The 16,031-nt window shown below is 34.5% G+C and overlaps 1 protein-coding gene across 1 annotated transcript in view; it reads right to left on the reverse strand.

Annotated features, from left to right (window-relative positions):
* The window catches only part of LOC106465905 (adhesion G protein-coupled receptor E1-like), a 50,350-nt gene that overhangs the window by 6,858 nt on the left and 27,461 nt on the right, over nt 1-16,031 (reverse strand). Inside the window, exons 9-14 of the mRNA XM_022393848.1 lie at nt 14,325-14,517; nt 11,894-12,077; nt 9,939-10,067; nt 6,311-6,405; nt 1,779-1,903; nt 870-1,141 (exon numbers count right to left, since the gene is read on the reverse strand). Of these exons, the coding sequence (XP_022249556.1) occupies nt 870-1,141; nt 1,779-1,903; nt 6,311-6,405; nt 9,939-10,067; nt 11,894-12,077; nt 14,325-14,517 (998 nt within the window). The remainder of the gene's footprint in view (nt 1-869; nt 1,142-1,778; nt 1,904-6,310; nt 6,406-9,938; nt 10,068-11,893; nt 12,078-14,324; nt 14,518-16,031) is intronic.

Genomic DNA, 16,031 nt, shown 5'->3' on the forward strand with positions numbered 1-16,031 from the left:
CGCAAAATTCAAAACAAACAAACAAACTCTTGCTTGTGAATCATCCTTTTTGTGACGGAGCTGTTTGAAATTGATGCAGTTAAAGCTAAAAGAAAATGATAACCATGCTAATCAGATCGCTGTTAGCCGAATCAAGTAATTTCCTTGTACTGGACAAATACGAAAAACCACTTCTATTTCAAATATACCGACAGCATATGTGTGACAAAACTGGATGTAATACTGAGATAAGCCTAGCTGCAACTGAATGTGATACTAAGATAAGCCTAGCTGTAACTGGATGTAATGCTGTGATGAGTCTAGCTGTAACTGGATGTATTACTGAGATAAGCCTAGCTGTAACTGGATGTAATACTGGCTTAAGCTTAGCTACAACTAGATGTAATACTGGGATAAGCCTAGCTGTAACTGGGTGTAATACTGAGATGAGTCTAGCTGAACTGGATGTAATAGTGATATAAGCCTAGCTGTAACTGGATGTAATACTGAGATAAGCCTAGCTGTAACTGGATGTAATACTGAGATAAGCCTGTCTTTCCGGTGAAAGTGTTACATCTAATCTCTTCCTCAAATCATTTCTTCGCTTTATTCTGTTGTGTACTGATATCAATAGATTTACCATCGCTTATGAAGAATACATTCAATAAACTTTCTGTAAGAAAGGTGTTAATCTTTAATAACATTCTCTTTTTTTGCACAGTTTTAACTAACGACATGATTTCTTCTTCCCATTGTAGACCATCTTTCAAGAAATATTAACACCAACAAAACCTTCTGACACATTTCCCATGATCACTTGTCTTCGTTAGATACTATTTAATCAGATCACATGATTTTTTACGGAGTTTGATCATTTTTCCAACACCTACCCCACGCCACCAAACACCTCTTTAGCATAAAATGCGTCTCCGTTGAAGCGAACACGTAGATAAGCATATGATACATGTTGATGGCTTCTACACACATCCAAGCAAGTGACGTCAGCAAGAAATAATGAATTAAGACCGCCACTCCCACGCAGACATCTACGCCCCCTATCCACAATCCTCGCTGTGAGCCGGCCAGAAACGACGTGTTCATCAAAAACATGGATAAACACAGATTCAGTAAGATCTTCCCGGAGTGATCTCTGTTTAAACATCTGAAAAATAGAACCAACACAATCATTAAAAAAAAGTAGTTTGCCAATTGACTTTACTAGGAATTTAAAATTTTAAAAAGTTAAAGGCTACAGTTTTAAATTTAGAGGGCAAATGTAACGAATCACATGAAATGTATTATCAGGTATGACTTACATTATCACAAAGAAAGCGTATTTTTTATTAAACACTAAATGCGAAAAAACAGTATGATCCTCAATACACTATTAAGCTATCATAGTGATTACTGACATCACGTTGACACATAAAGAGCACTTTTCACGTTATACAATAGTTACTGGAAACTTCTCGTAATGAGCTTTCTACAGAGTCGCCTACAGTGGCGCCATCTAAGGATGTAATTATACACTATTACGAAGGATGAATAGTATTGATCTGGTATATACTGGTAATGTTGCGTACAATAAGTACTAACTAATTTAATTATTAGCTATACTATTAGTTCAACACGTTTAAATGCATTGGTTTGTGTAATGCTATTATTTATTTTTATCCCGTTGGTGAAAATTCAAAAGAAAATAAGAACAACTCTTTAATTTTTTACAGCACGGAGAAATAAAAACATATAAATAAACCTCTGAATTATCACAAGAACGTAAATCTTAGACAATAACTTACCTGAACATGGAGTAAGTTATAATTGTCAAGATGAGACCAAATATTGATACGGCACACCCAAGGTAAGTTATTATTGAGAGCGCTTCCTGGTGTTGATCAGGAATGCTAAGGTCGGGCATAGGATCCTAGGGTTTGATAATAATGAAATGTTATTGTGAGTGCGTTTGAGAGTCATAGTTAGTAGGTATTAACTAAATGTCCTCCCCCAATCCTCTCTTAATAAATCTGTAAATATAATGCAATAAAACATATGAGCGGTGAGTCGAAACGACTTCAAATAACGTTTCACTGGTAGAACATCCTTTAAACTAAATCCTTTCTAATTACTACACTGGAGTAATTAAAGACAAGATAAACTAAACCTTTGGGTGAAGGTGTTATACCCGTACTCTACCTCAAAAACATCCTTTAAACTAAATCCTTTCTAATTACTACACTGGAGTAATTAAAGACAAGATAAACTAAACCTTTGGGTGAAGGTGTTATACTCATACTCTGCCTCAAAAACATTCTTTAAACTAAATCCTTTCTAATTACTACACTGGAGTAATTAAAGACAAGATAAATTAAACCTTTCGGTGAAGGTGTTATACCCGTACTCTACCTCAAAAACATTCTTTGCTACCTCGCGTACCCAAAGTGGAGACAGTTTGATCCATACAGATAAACGTCAGTATGTGTGTGTATCTGTTCCTTATACGTTTCCACATTTCTTGATCAATCAAGATAAACTAAACCTTTGGGTGAAGGTGTTATACTCATACTCTACCTCAAAAACATTCTTTGCTTTTATCCTTATTTTAATGTCCGCAGTGACTCAACGGCAAGTGTGTGGGTTTACAATGATAAAAAATCGGATTTCGATACCCGCGGTGGGCAAAGCACGCATAGCCCCATTATATAATGTTGTGCTTAACAAAAAAATGTTTTTAATGTGGGTTAAAGTTGGTAAAAGCTAAGTTATTAATAAACTATATGTTAACAGCTAGAGTTAACTAAGACAGCTAACTTCCTTATTTGATATAGTAAGCTATCGTTTCTTTGATCACGATTTGCATAAAGATATAATTCTCATTAAACACTCAAGCATAAGTTTATAACAGACAGATATTCACAGCCAAAGTTTAAACCCCGCTCTTGAACAATAGTTTTAATTAAGGAAATCTAAAACATCAATATCCTTTACACAATTTCTTCCCAAGATTATTATACTACAATAATTCTCCATGTTATCTCCTACCTCGCGTACCCAAACTGGAGACAGTTTGATCCATACAGATAAACGTCAATATGTGTGTGTATCTGTTCCTATACGTTTCCACATTTCTTGATCAATCAGCACCAAACTTAACACAGTGATATAGAATGACATGAAAAAGACCATGGAGGGGTTGGACCCTTCATCTAATTTCAGATCTAATTTAGGAAAACTACCAATGCTGTATATCCCTCAGCATTAAAATGAACTATGCAACCACTATTGTTTGAATTCTTGAAAACAGCATGTCTTTCTTTTCACTATTGGTACCTTTATGTATTTTTATTGTATTTTTAATGTTTATTACGTTAAGAAAAAAAAATACAACCACAATTTCCTATCCTTTGTTACAAACGAGGTTTTATTTCACCCGTCCAGACTGGTACTCCAGAGAGTTTTTGTTTGTTTGTTTGAAGTTATGCACAAAGCTACACAATGGGCTATCTGTGCTCTACCCACCACGGGTATCGAAACCCGCAGACATACCGCTGTGCCTCTGGGGGACTGGTACTCCAGCTAGTATAACATAAAAAAGACAGAGGACAGAGTTTCAGAGATTTGATTATAAACCTTCTTCAGACAAATAACAAACCTGTGTGATGTCCATTAAAATGATAGAAAATAGGTTACATTTCAAACGACAAAACTGAACAGAATATCTTTATGAATAGGTTGTATTTCACACAATAAAACTGAACGGAACAGACTGTGAATCAGATGGTCTATGACTCGCGTCCCGCTGGAACAGTGAATGCATTATAAAATGATGGTCAAATCCTACTATTCGGTCAGACAATACTGGCCAAAAGTTACCGATGGATGTTGTAGACTAGTTGCCTTTAGTTTATCAGTTCAACATTACACAGTGCTAGCCCAAATAGCCCTTGTGAAGGCTTTGCACGAATATTCGAAACAGGTCATAAATTGAAGTCTCTATGGACTAGATTATAAATTTCAGAGCTCGAGCCAGTTCTCTGTTGTTGAGCGATGACTTTTAAGTCAAATGACTATGGTTTCCAATGTGTATTGGTCACTTTCATGAAAATGGCTTAAGAAATAAATGTTGGGGGGAGGTGAGTGTGCGATCGCACCTCTTAAATTGTTCCCATATAGTATAAGACATATTTAAAAGGTGTAAAAGCAACCTCAGATGTTATTCGTTTTTTCACTACTGGTCAGAGGAGAAGCGGCCACTCAGCAGCACGCTATCGACCATCATCCACGCTAAGGGATTGACTGTCAATCTTATGACGCACCTACGTCTTAAAGTGCTGAGAATATTTTTTAGTGTCTCACGGATTCGAAACCGGCTAGGAAATCCAGAGGTCTATCACAAGGTCGTGCTCCGTTTAAAAAATATCCAAATGTATATCACAAGGTCGTGCTCCGTTTTAAAAATATCCAGATATCTATCACAAGGTCGTGCTCCGCTTTAAAAATATCCAGATGTATATCACAAGGTCGTGCTCCGTTTTAAAAATATCCAGATCTATATCACAAGGTCGTGCTCCGTTTTAAAAATATCCAGATGTATATCACAAGGTCGTGCTCCGCTTTAAAATATCCAGATGTCTATCACAAGGTCGTGCTCCGCTTTCAGAATATCCAGATGTCTACCACAAAGTCGTGCTCCGTTTTAAAAATATCCAGCGCTGAGAAAGTTTATTTCAGGATGCTTCTTGGGTTGAAGATAACTTGAAGAATTTGTATATTGAACATCAAGATCGAGAAATGGGGTATACGACCTGAAGTAACGAAGTTAACCATAAATGGGGTATATGATCTGAAGTTACTAAGTTAACCATATTACTTGTAGAAGTTTTATTCTTAAACCAGTGTTTCCCAAAGCGGGAGCCGCGGCCCCACTAAGGGCCGTGAAGCTTTTTCTGGGGGGGGGGGGGCAAAAACGGGCCGAAAACAAAGATGCTGAATTAATTTAAATTAATTAAATGATACAGTATGTCGAAAGGAGATGTTACTGTTTTTACTACGGCACCGTTTTTCAATCACTGTGCTAAAGTAGCAGGTGAGAACATTTTAAAATCACGTTTTTATTCACATCACGGGAGCCTGAAACTAGAAACGTTTGGGAACCACTGCTTTAAACAACTGGTATTGAGCACATGTGAAACGATTAGATATAAATTGAGTTTTTTCCTATACAGGGTTACTTGTCAGAAAAGGTTTTTAATATCTATAATATTTATAAAACACAAATCTTGTTATAACGGAGCTTGCGATGTATACGTCCAGAACTCGGATCTCAGAAACTACCGCACCAATCATCACTAATCATAACTGGGTAATATTTTTATAACTAGGCAGTATTTTTATAGCTGAGCAATAAATAAAACACTTGAAATTTCCACAAAAATGATATGTTTCAGATTTAACCAATAAAAATTACAAGAAAGAAGTAAGTTTCAAATATAAAAGAATCAAAAAATAAACTTAAAAAAGTTATTTGTTTTTCTTTAGTGATAATCTCATGAGTGTTGCAACAGAAAAGAAAGCCACGTTCATTGATAACTGCGTTAACAAAGAAATACTTCAATAAAATCTACTGTGACGATAGCTCATTTTTAAACTAAAATTTCAATAAAATCATTTTTCTCACGGACGGTGAACATTATTGAATGTCAAGTACGAGTACATTGTTGTAAACTGTCAGACAATTCCAGAAAAGGCCACAGGCCCAATAGCCTTCCGCAGGAACTAGCAGTTATACCTGCCCGGAGGGTGGGGGTTTCTGCTAGTAAAAGTTAATGAAATATAACAGGCATAAAATAAAACCAGAGATGCAAAGTACCATTCTGTACAAAATTGTTGGGTAAACTGACAAATGATATTAATATCTAGTTTTCACGAATACAGGGTTGCAAGATTTTGGGGTTAACTTAATATTAACTTCCTTCTATGGTCAATTTTGTCAGATTTTCTGTTTAGCTTTTCGAACACTAAACAATACCTGTACACTGACTAATTTTTCATGTAAGTTTCAAAACATCAGCAAGCTACGCAACTGGCTATCTGCGCTCTGTACACCAGGACGAATCAAACCTTGGATTTTAGCGTTGTAACTCCGTAAAATTTTCGATTTTTGATAAAATCAAAGGTTAATAGTAAAAATTAAATACGGTTCCGAGATTACATGATAATTTCATTGTGTAAACGGCTGTTGCCACCGCTGTTGCCACCACAAAAACAAAACACACATTCTTATTCATGCCTTAATTATGAAATCAATAATCTAATAATGTTTTGTTCCACTCACCAGAAGAACAGAGAAGGCGGTCATATGGTTGGAGTTGCACACAGTGATATTACCCGTTTGATTGGTGGTTAACCCTTCGGTGGACCAGATCCGTTCTTGGTAAAAGAAAGTGAAAAGTGTAAAAATAAAATAACACTAATTGTATTACACTTTCAGCATGTTTGAAAAAATCCTAAATCAGAAACACTAGTCTCGTGAAAATATTAGGGCTACAGTTTAAATTCATTATTTTCGTAATATTTTCAGTTCAACAGCTGCATTATAATAAAACTTCAGACTCAATAACTAATTAAACTCGGTTTCTTCTGAGAATTATTACTCTTAACTCTCATTACTTTATTAATGTTGTTATATTTCATTTACGCTTCGGAACATCTCTTCATAGATGGCAGCACAGCAAAATAGCCAAGTCTGAAAATGGGGAGTAATCGACCGAACATAACGAAGGGAAAAGTTTTAGTTCCCAGCACAAACACCCCCCCCCCCTCTGCGTTGATTGCAAATGTTACTCTTGTTTTGAGCAGTCTAAGTAACCTTATATTTCCTGTTTAACTTGCTATAATGGTACATTTTAGTAGTTGTTATTGTTACGTAACAAATAAAAAATGTGCATTTCATTATAAAAACATACACACTATGCTCAATGATGCCAAACAGTTGTAAAAACTCTGTCCAGGAACGTCAGATTTTCGTACCTCCCACCCCAATATTGATTATTTAATTCATATCTTTCTTCGCATCATTACCAATGCCATTGGATTTCGCATCTTTATCTATGTGTACATCATCTTTGTGTAAATGAATAACGGCATATCCAATGAGAACTCCCAAACCATTCTTAGAGTTTCTTCAGGTTATCACTCAAAAGAGTAATTATATTATCCAGAATAAAACTCTGGGTGCAGGAATTCTTCATATATGTGCAATACATATTAAGCCATATGGTATGGTAAGTATCCGGTATCAAGGAAAACTTTCTGTTTGTCTGTAAACACATCTGCTTTTAAACGAGTTAACCGATCTAGACCAAACTTGGCATGCTAACTTGGTAGTTCAAAAGCAAACAAAATTCACATTAAACTTTCCCATATATTGAAACCCTATATCGTTACTGCAGTAGCTATTGTAAATACTTAAGTTTGAACAAAACCCACACCACAACAAACTTCTACCTTTTAAAGATTGTATTCTTCTTGATAATACATAAAGCGTTGCCGTGTCGTCCAACTTTGGTAATCTTTCGTTGTCATTCACGTCTTAATAATTTTGTTCTAGTTGACGTTTCTGAACATCACTTATTTCAATCACAATAGCCAGACCAGTGACGCTAGTTTTCTTGACTTTGCGAAAATGGAATTATAATTGTCAACCTGAATACCTTATGCACACTGAGACCTCTGGAATTCAGGTATGGTCGTCCTAATTTTGAACTTGAATGAATTAACACGTCCAAATGAAAACTTTTTCTAAATTATTTTGTGCGATGTCTCGAGCAGATGCTCTTCATCCAGCAGCAAAGACCGTGTTACAGTGGAATTAGGCTCAGAGAGAATTGTTGAAATATAATAAAATACAAAGGTTCTAATTACACATGTTCAACATGGAACACAGTGACAAAAATACTAATATAAACATTGTTGAAAGATAATAAAATACAAAGGTTCTAATTACACATGTTCAACGTGGAACATAGTGACAAAAATACTAATATAAACATTGTTGAACGTATTACGTAAATATTATTAAATTAGCAAGAATATGGAAAGCAGTGATTAGAACACAGGAAGAATAATAAACATAAGTTCACAAAATAATAGCCTAGTAAAATAAAATAATAATATTACCTTTCAACGATCCTTTCTGAGCGTAATTCCTTTGTAACACGATTTGTAGTGCCCAACGAAGGGCGTCTACCCAAAATGTCGCAGGAAATAAACTAGAAAAATTTTTCATCTAAACTTGTCAATTTCTTCTTTATTATCTTTTATCCACGTTTTTTATCTCAAGTCTTACGGAACAACACTCATTCTAATTCTGAACTATTGGCCAGAGGGAAAACAGCTAGCCAGAGCAAACCTGCTGACACAAGGGCTCTTTGAATCGTAGAACGGAAGTAACTGTAACAGAGCGTGCTCAGTAGAATCAAGTCTCAAACTACAGACCCGCATCCCGACACACAAATTTAACTTGTAAAGTGTAACTTCAACGATATTTAATTGCTAGATAATCTTCCTTCTCATTAAATTGTTATGTTATCTGCATGAACCTTAGTTTTAAAAATTATTAACACAAAGATGCTACATAAAGCAAATATTACATTATAGCTTGCATAATTTCTCCAAGATGAGTGCGGAAGAATCATGAAGGTTTCCTAAAGTAGGTTTGTAGTATTTCTTTAAATCATAAGTCAATGAAATAAGAGAAAATAAACGTTAAGGTCCACTGAGATAAAATAAAAAATACAATATCTGAGTGAAGGTTTACTGTAAACTATTCTTATTTTTGGCTAACTGGTCAGCCTGCCAGTTGTAAACTGCTAGGGTTAATTCTTCTATAACTTAGAAATTAAAAGTATCTTTATTCATGTATATTCAGGTAAAATCTTTAAAATGTTTGATAGGTTGTTGTGCTTAACTAACATTTTTTTAAACAGGATGTATTTAGTTGTGAACTTGGTTGAATCATAGCTTCAAGCCTTAATTACATGTTACATTGGTCGTTTAAACGAATTTGCACTAGCCTGACCAAGCTTCTCTCCTAAGTTTGTTTAAAGGGGTGGTATATAAATCTACACAGATTGATGTGGGAAGAGAGGTGATGAGCTTGACTGCAGGAATAAGCAATTTTGGATTATGGGAAACCACTCTAGGACTTTGGCCTGACACAAAGTATGGATTATCGTAGTTTATGGACTTAAATTCTTCTTCACCTGTCTTCAACATAGAAATACCACTGTTGTGAGAAGCCAGTCAGTGAAATTTGAAATTTTAAGTTCAGCAAAGATACACCAATGCTTTGTGTAAAAAGAAATACTTTTATTTCTGGATTTTCACGTGTATGTGCTTAACATTTCTTTCTGTCCACGTTTATATTATTCGTGAACAAACATTTCCTTCAAACCTCCTTTATTTCGACTTACCTGCTGGTTACACTTTAAACACATGAATACAACAACAACTGATGTAACTAAGAGTGTGACTACAAATGAAGTACTTTACTAATAAGGAATTGAAAATTAGACATTGCGTATTTTTGGTTTTAATAATATAAAATGAATATGGATAAATGTTGTTCATTAAATTGTTCGTTTATAAAAGTTTGGAGACGGCTTGAATGGGTAATGACGAAAACGTTTTATAAATGTACAACGTTTCATGTGTCTCTGTAAACTGTTTGTACCTGAAGATGACAAGATTATTTCCCCAAACTTTTATTTTCCGAAATGTGGGTTCCTTGTCATCGAGTTTAAATTGTTATATAGTTAATAATTGAACTCTGACATTACTAACCAAACAGCTAAAATATGGTAACTTGATCGGTATTTATTATCCAACTTTTTATATTGAACTAAAATAAAGTATCTTCAACTCATACAAGATGTACATGTTGGAATGTAAACATCTCTTACCGATAGTCTTCCAGTACACACACAGAGGGCGGCCGATAGGGCGATCTGGTAGCGGTACCGTGTATACCACTGGCTCAGTTAGGTTTACTAAAGTGACGTTATCCACACTTGCTTGAAGAACTTTACGTTCTGAAATTTAATGAACAATTTAAATCAGAATCCTCTAACCAGATTAACTGATCACATGGATATTCTTTATTAGCAACCTATAATATATATATGTTTGTGTACGTACAAACTCCAACAGGGATATTCTTTATTAGGAACCTATAATATATATATATATGTTTGTGTACGTACAAACTCCAACAGGAATATTCTTTATTAGGAACCTATAATATATATATATATATGTTTGTGTACGTACAAATTCCAACAGGGATATTCTTTATTAGCAACCTATAATATATATATATACATGTTTGTGCACGTACAAACTTCATTACAGATTGTTTTGTTTCGTACGAGACTAGTTCAGGCATAAACAAATAAGGCTTAAATGAAAATAATTCTGTTTGATAACAATAACAAACGTCCTTTTATAGCTAGAGCAGCATTTAAGTTTATGCTCGAATTGTCTGTTAAATAACTATAAGACAACTTATGTATAACATTTTTGTGATAAAGGAATACATCAGACGAAATGAACCTGAACGTTTACAGTATCCTTCATGAGACATTAAAAACAGTAGTGTACAAATTGCTGCACTGTTTTAAACATTGTGATTATCACGTTGTTACAACATATCCAGTTAAGTTTTCTATACTTCCTTCTCCTATCACTACTTATACTTGGAAAACTATTACTGTATTTGAGTGTTCTTTCACTAGTAAATTCATCTTTACTGAGGTAAATCCATGTAAATGTTAAACATTTTCTTGCAAATATTTTGCATTTAATCTTTCTGAACCGCATGTGAATAGTCATATATTTTCACCAATCCCCGTCTTTTGTTAGGGTTACATACTATAATTGCCATTTCATAAAGCTTATACTTGCTTGGCCATGATTCTATGGTGTTGCTCCCCTAGGATGTGGGTCACATCCAATGATGATACACAGACTTCTGAAATTGATATGGGCTGGCAATTAACCTCTCCTTGAATATGCATAATGAAATAGATCATTAGCTTAGGTAATCTAGGATGGTCAGATGCTGCACTCAGACTTTTGTTTGATTTAACAGTGCCATTAAACGCAATTTTTATATGTTCTGAGGAGTGAAGCAGTTGCCTCTCCAAACTTCAGCAACCAGAGTAATTAATGAGTGAACCAGAAGCTGGGTAGTACTAGAGAAAGCAAGATCCCAGCATTTTTCACTTTAAAATAAAAATTATAATTATTCTTTTTTTTTCTTCAAAAATGCGTTTGAGTCGTTATTCCTTTGCTGTTCATATTCATTTTATTCTTTCATAAAGCAGGCACTTCCTGAATCTTCTGTTTACTGTGGATTTTGTATCTTGCTTTTTTGAACATCAACGAATCTGAATACTGCAGAGTAAGCTAATTAGTAACGTATTGGTGACCTAGCATTTGTTTTGCAGAGTTTATTCTGAAAATGCTTTTTATTTCATGGTGAGAGCTACGTCCACGAGCTGTCATGGGGACCAAGAGTTTGATTGGTAGTTAGGGGGGAATCGTGTCCGCAGCAACTCAAACTCCAACGTTTACTATAAGATGGCAAAGATGTGTCATGGTGGTTATGATCAGTCTGGATGTTCCGATAATAAGAGGACCAAACAAGTAAAATATATTCTAAGAAATGCTACTTAAATTCGAGGAACATTGTGGTTTTATTAAAATATCCAATAAAGATGACATATCCAAGTTTCTGAGAAAGAACATGAAATCGACATCGTATTAGAGCATTAATATTCACTAACAAAACTAACATTTTCTCCTTTTTCACAACCTATGTGCAATACATAAAGAACAAACAGAAACATGCACGAACCGTAAAGTTTTGGATCGTCTTCTTCAACTCTCTGAAAATCCTCATAATTCTCTTCTTCGCGTTTGTTTTTCTTTCTGCGAAAGAACTTATCATTCGTATAGGCCACGAATTTTACTCTGATTTCACCATCTCGTTGGCTCTCAGCTAATTCCAACGCTTCTAGTGGAATCGATATTGAGGTCACCTGGGGAAAAATTCCTTTAGGATTATATACATATAAATGTTTACCCGCTAAAATGTCGGATTATACTGACAAAACCAAAAAAAGATAAAAATCTCGTAAAACATTTGTAGTTTACTTGATTTTTAACACAGATTTTGAGTCTATTTGTTCCAATGCCATGTTTAAACTATAATTTTGGAAAATCTTATATAACATACATAATTAGCAGTTCAGATGGACTTTTGTCTTTCATCGTCCATCCAAGTTGACGAGTTCTTGAATAAAAAAAGGCCTCTTGGGCAATGACCTGTGAAAAACAAATCACAGATCTGAAATATTATTTTTACACAGGCCTCTTAGGCAATGACTTGTGAAAAACAAATCACAGATCTGAATTGGTATTTTTACACAGGCCTCTTGGGTATTGACTTGTGAAAATCAAATCACAGATCTGAAATATTATTTTTACACAGGCCTCTTAGGCAATGACCTGTGAAAAACAAATCACAGATCTGAAACGGTATTTTTACACAGGCCTCTTGGGTAGTGACTTGTGAAAAACAAATCACAGATCTCAGATTTGATGACGAGGAACCCACTTTGAGACTAATAATGCTTGGAACTCAAGCCGTCTCCAAATTAGAGATCTGAAATGCTATTTTTACACATCTCTGATTTGAAACCCGAAATGGACGAATTAAGAGAAATGTGATAAAAAACTGATGAGATTTTTATCACAAATATTCGGCCTATTGTTTTTCAGTGCTTCACCAACTTTCGACGTTTAACCCATAACTTTTATTTGAATAAATAAAACCCTAAAGTTGTTTTGCATTGATGGGAATATGAAATACACCACTCAATGATAACATTGTCTTTCAATCATATTTGTCTATAGCTATTAGTAATCAACCACTTTGAGTATTTGTGTTTACCTATTGTATTCAGAATAACCTACGATTGATGTACATTGTTATTATTGTTGTAGTTTTACATAAGTTAGTTAACCATTTAAACAGCATAGAATTAGAATTAGTTTTTGAAAGTTTCCTATTTTTAACATGAATGCCACCTTATGCGGCACATGGACCAACCTTCTACAGTTGAAAAATGTGGAGTTTGTGCAACGTCATAGTACAGACTCAAACCTTCTGATCTGCAGCCCAGCACGCTACTCACTAGACCACATTTGACCAAATATTAGAAAATTTAGTATTCTAGTCTTCAGAAAGAGTAATTTTAAGCACTTACCACGTTCTGGTATAACGTATTCGTGTTTTTATTAATACTTACATATAAATTTTCATTTGAAACGGTTCTTTATCTCAGAAAAAAAAAGCTCTAGTAAATTATTTTACAATGAAAACATTAATGCTATTTCAGAGGAAGCGAAATCCGGTACGGGATAATGATATTGAGGTATAAAAGATATACCATGGATAGGTAATGGTATTTCAACATGAACGGCACCTTATGTGCATATGGGCTAAACAGGCAGAAAATACTAGTGTTCAGGTAAAGCTGTCTTTAATTTTGAACTACTGACCAGAGGACAGCGCCCGCCGTCACAAGGGGTTTGTTCGGTTTTGAACCGGATTACTGGATTAAATTAAATGTTACTCTTATAAAGCACCCATAACTTAAAGGGCGGAGCGTGTTTAGTGGCATTGCGTCTCGAACTTTCCGATTCTCAACCCCTATACACTGAGCTGTGTCCGCTCCCATAAAAATAGGTGATTCTATAAGTGTATTTTTTCCTGATTTGCACTTTTTTATTTTTAAATTTTATGTTTCAATATGAAATACATCTATGCATCACTCATAGTACTAAACGAATGATGATGTGATAAATTACTTCTTCATTGTTAAACAAATTTAGAAGTTCAAAACGAATAGTCAAATCGCTAAGAAACTCAAGTTTTTACTGTCATTCGAACATAATGTGTATATCAAATTACATAATTATGTTGTTGTTTTAATAATTTTGACACGAAAATATTATTATGCTTGTGGTAAACATATTTTGTAAGTTTTGTTCGTGAAAAAATGCAAATTAATTAACAAATCATACAAAAGAAACATATCAAAATCACAGTATAGAAAAGGTATTTGCATTTGTAACTAACTAATCACAGCGGTAATATCAAACCAATTATGTGTCAACATCAAATGTTCCGATTTCAGTATTCCGTCACAAGATAATCTATTTTTGTTAACTACACGTGCTTTGTTTTCCCTTTATACTTTTTTTAAGTACCCTATACTTACATCATCTTCTTCACTTTCACCGTTTCTTTGTTTCTTAGCTGGATGTTTGGGAACATAAGTCACACCATCTCTATCCTTTTCAGTAGGATCCCAGGCTAACACTGACAGAGCTATATTTTCTGTCTCCAGCGTGATCCTTTCACCCGTCTTAAGCTTCACTCCTGATGCAAACTTGTCTACGATTTGAACGATTCTGATACAAAAGAATTAAAATATATAAAAACACTAATTATTCTTTACTTTTCTTTAGACATTGTGAGAAGAAACTGAACGAACAATGCAGAAAGATTTTACTATTTTCAAACACTAAATTGCCGTTTCGGTCAACCACATATAAATATATTTGAACTTATCCTCGTTTGAAATAAAAAACGCAATAGGATTAAAAAGAACCTATGGGAGAATACACTGTGATAGGATTAAAATGAACCTATGGGAGAATACACTGTGATAGGATTAAAAGGAACCTATGGGAGAATACACTGTGATAGAATTAAAATGAACCTATGGGAGAATACACTGTAATAGAATTAAAAGGAACCTATGGGAGAATACACTGTGATAGGATTAAAATGAACCTATGGGAGAATACACTGTGATAGAATTAAAAGGAACCAATGGGAGAATACACTGTGATAGGATTAAAAGGAACTTATGGGAGAATACACTGTGATAGGATTAAAATGAACCTATGGGGAGAATACACTGTGATAGAATTAAAGGAACCTATAGGAGAATACACTGTGATAGGATTAAAAGGAACTTATGGGAGAATACACTGTGATAGGATTAAAAGGAACCAATGGGAAAATACACTGTGATAGGATTAAAAGGAACCTATGGGAGAATACACCGTGATAGGATTAAAATGAACCGATGGGGAGAATACACTGTGATAGGATTAAAAGGAACCTATGGGAGAATACACCGTGATAGGATTAAAATGAACTTATGGGGAGAATACACCGCGATATGATTAAAAGGAACCCATGGGAGAATACACTGTGATGGAATTAAAATGAACCTATGGGAGAATACACTGTGATAGAATTAAAATGAACCTATGGGAGAATACACTGTGATAGGATTAAAAGGAACATATGGGAGAATACACCGCAATAGGATTAAAAGGAACCCATGGGAGAATACACTGTGATAGGATTAAAAGGAACCTATGGGGAGAATACACCGTGATAGGATTAAAAGGAACCCATGGGAGAATACACCGTGATAGGATTAAAAGGAACCCATGGGAGAATACACTGTGATAGAATTAAAAGGAACCTATGAGAGGGATACACTGCAATACTTAAAAAAGCAAGTTGTTTGTATAAAAATAAAAACTTCACTTCAGTCTTGTACTTAGAGATGTAAATGAGTCATAAACATCATAATTCGAGTTTTTTTGAAGATCAATTCCGTTTTCATCTGGTATTTGATCAAGGTTAATTCCGTTTTCATCTGGTATTTGATCAAGGTTAATTCCATTTTCATCTGATATTTGATCAAGGTTAATTCCGTTTCCATCTGGTATTTGATCAAGGTTAATTTGTTTTCATCTGATATTTGATCAAGGTTAATTCCGTTTCCATCTGGTATTTGATCAAGGTTAATTCCATTTTCATCTGATATTTGATCAAGGTTAATCCGTTTCATCTGGTATTTGATCAAGGTTAATTCTGTTTCATCTGGTATTTGATCCAGGTT

This window comes from Limulus polyphemus, unplaced genomic scaffold (genome assembly GCF_000517525.1).
Source record: "Limulus polyphemus unplaced genomic scaffold, Limulus_polyphemus-2.1.2 Scaffold2090, whole genome shotgun sequence".
NCBI lineage: Eukaryota > Metazoa > Arthropoda > Merostomata > Xiphosura > Limulidae > Limulus > Limulus polyphemus.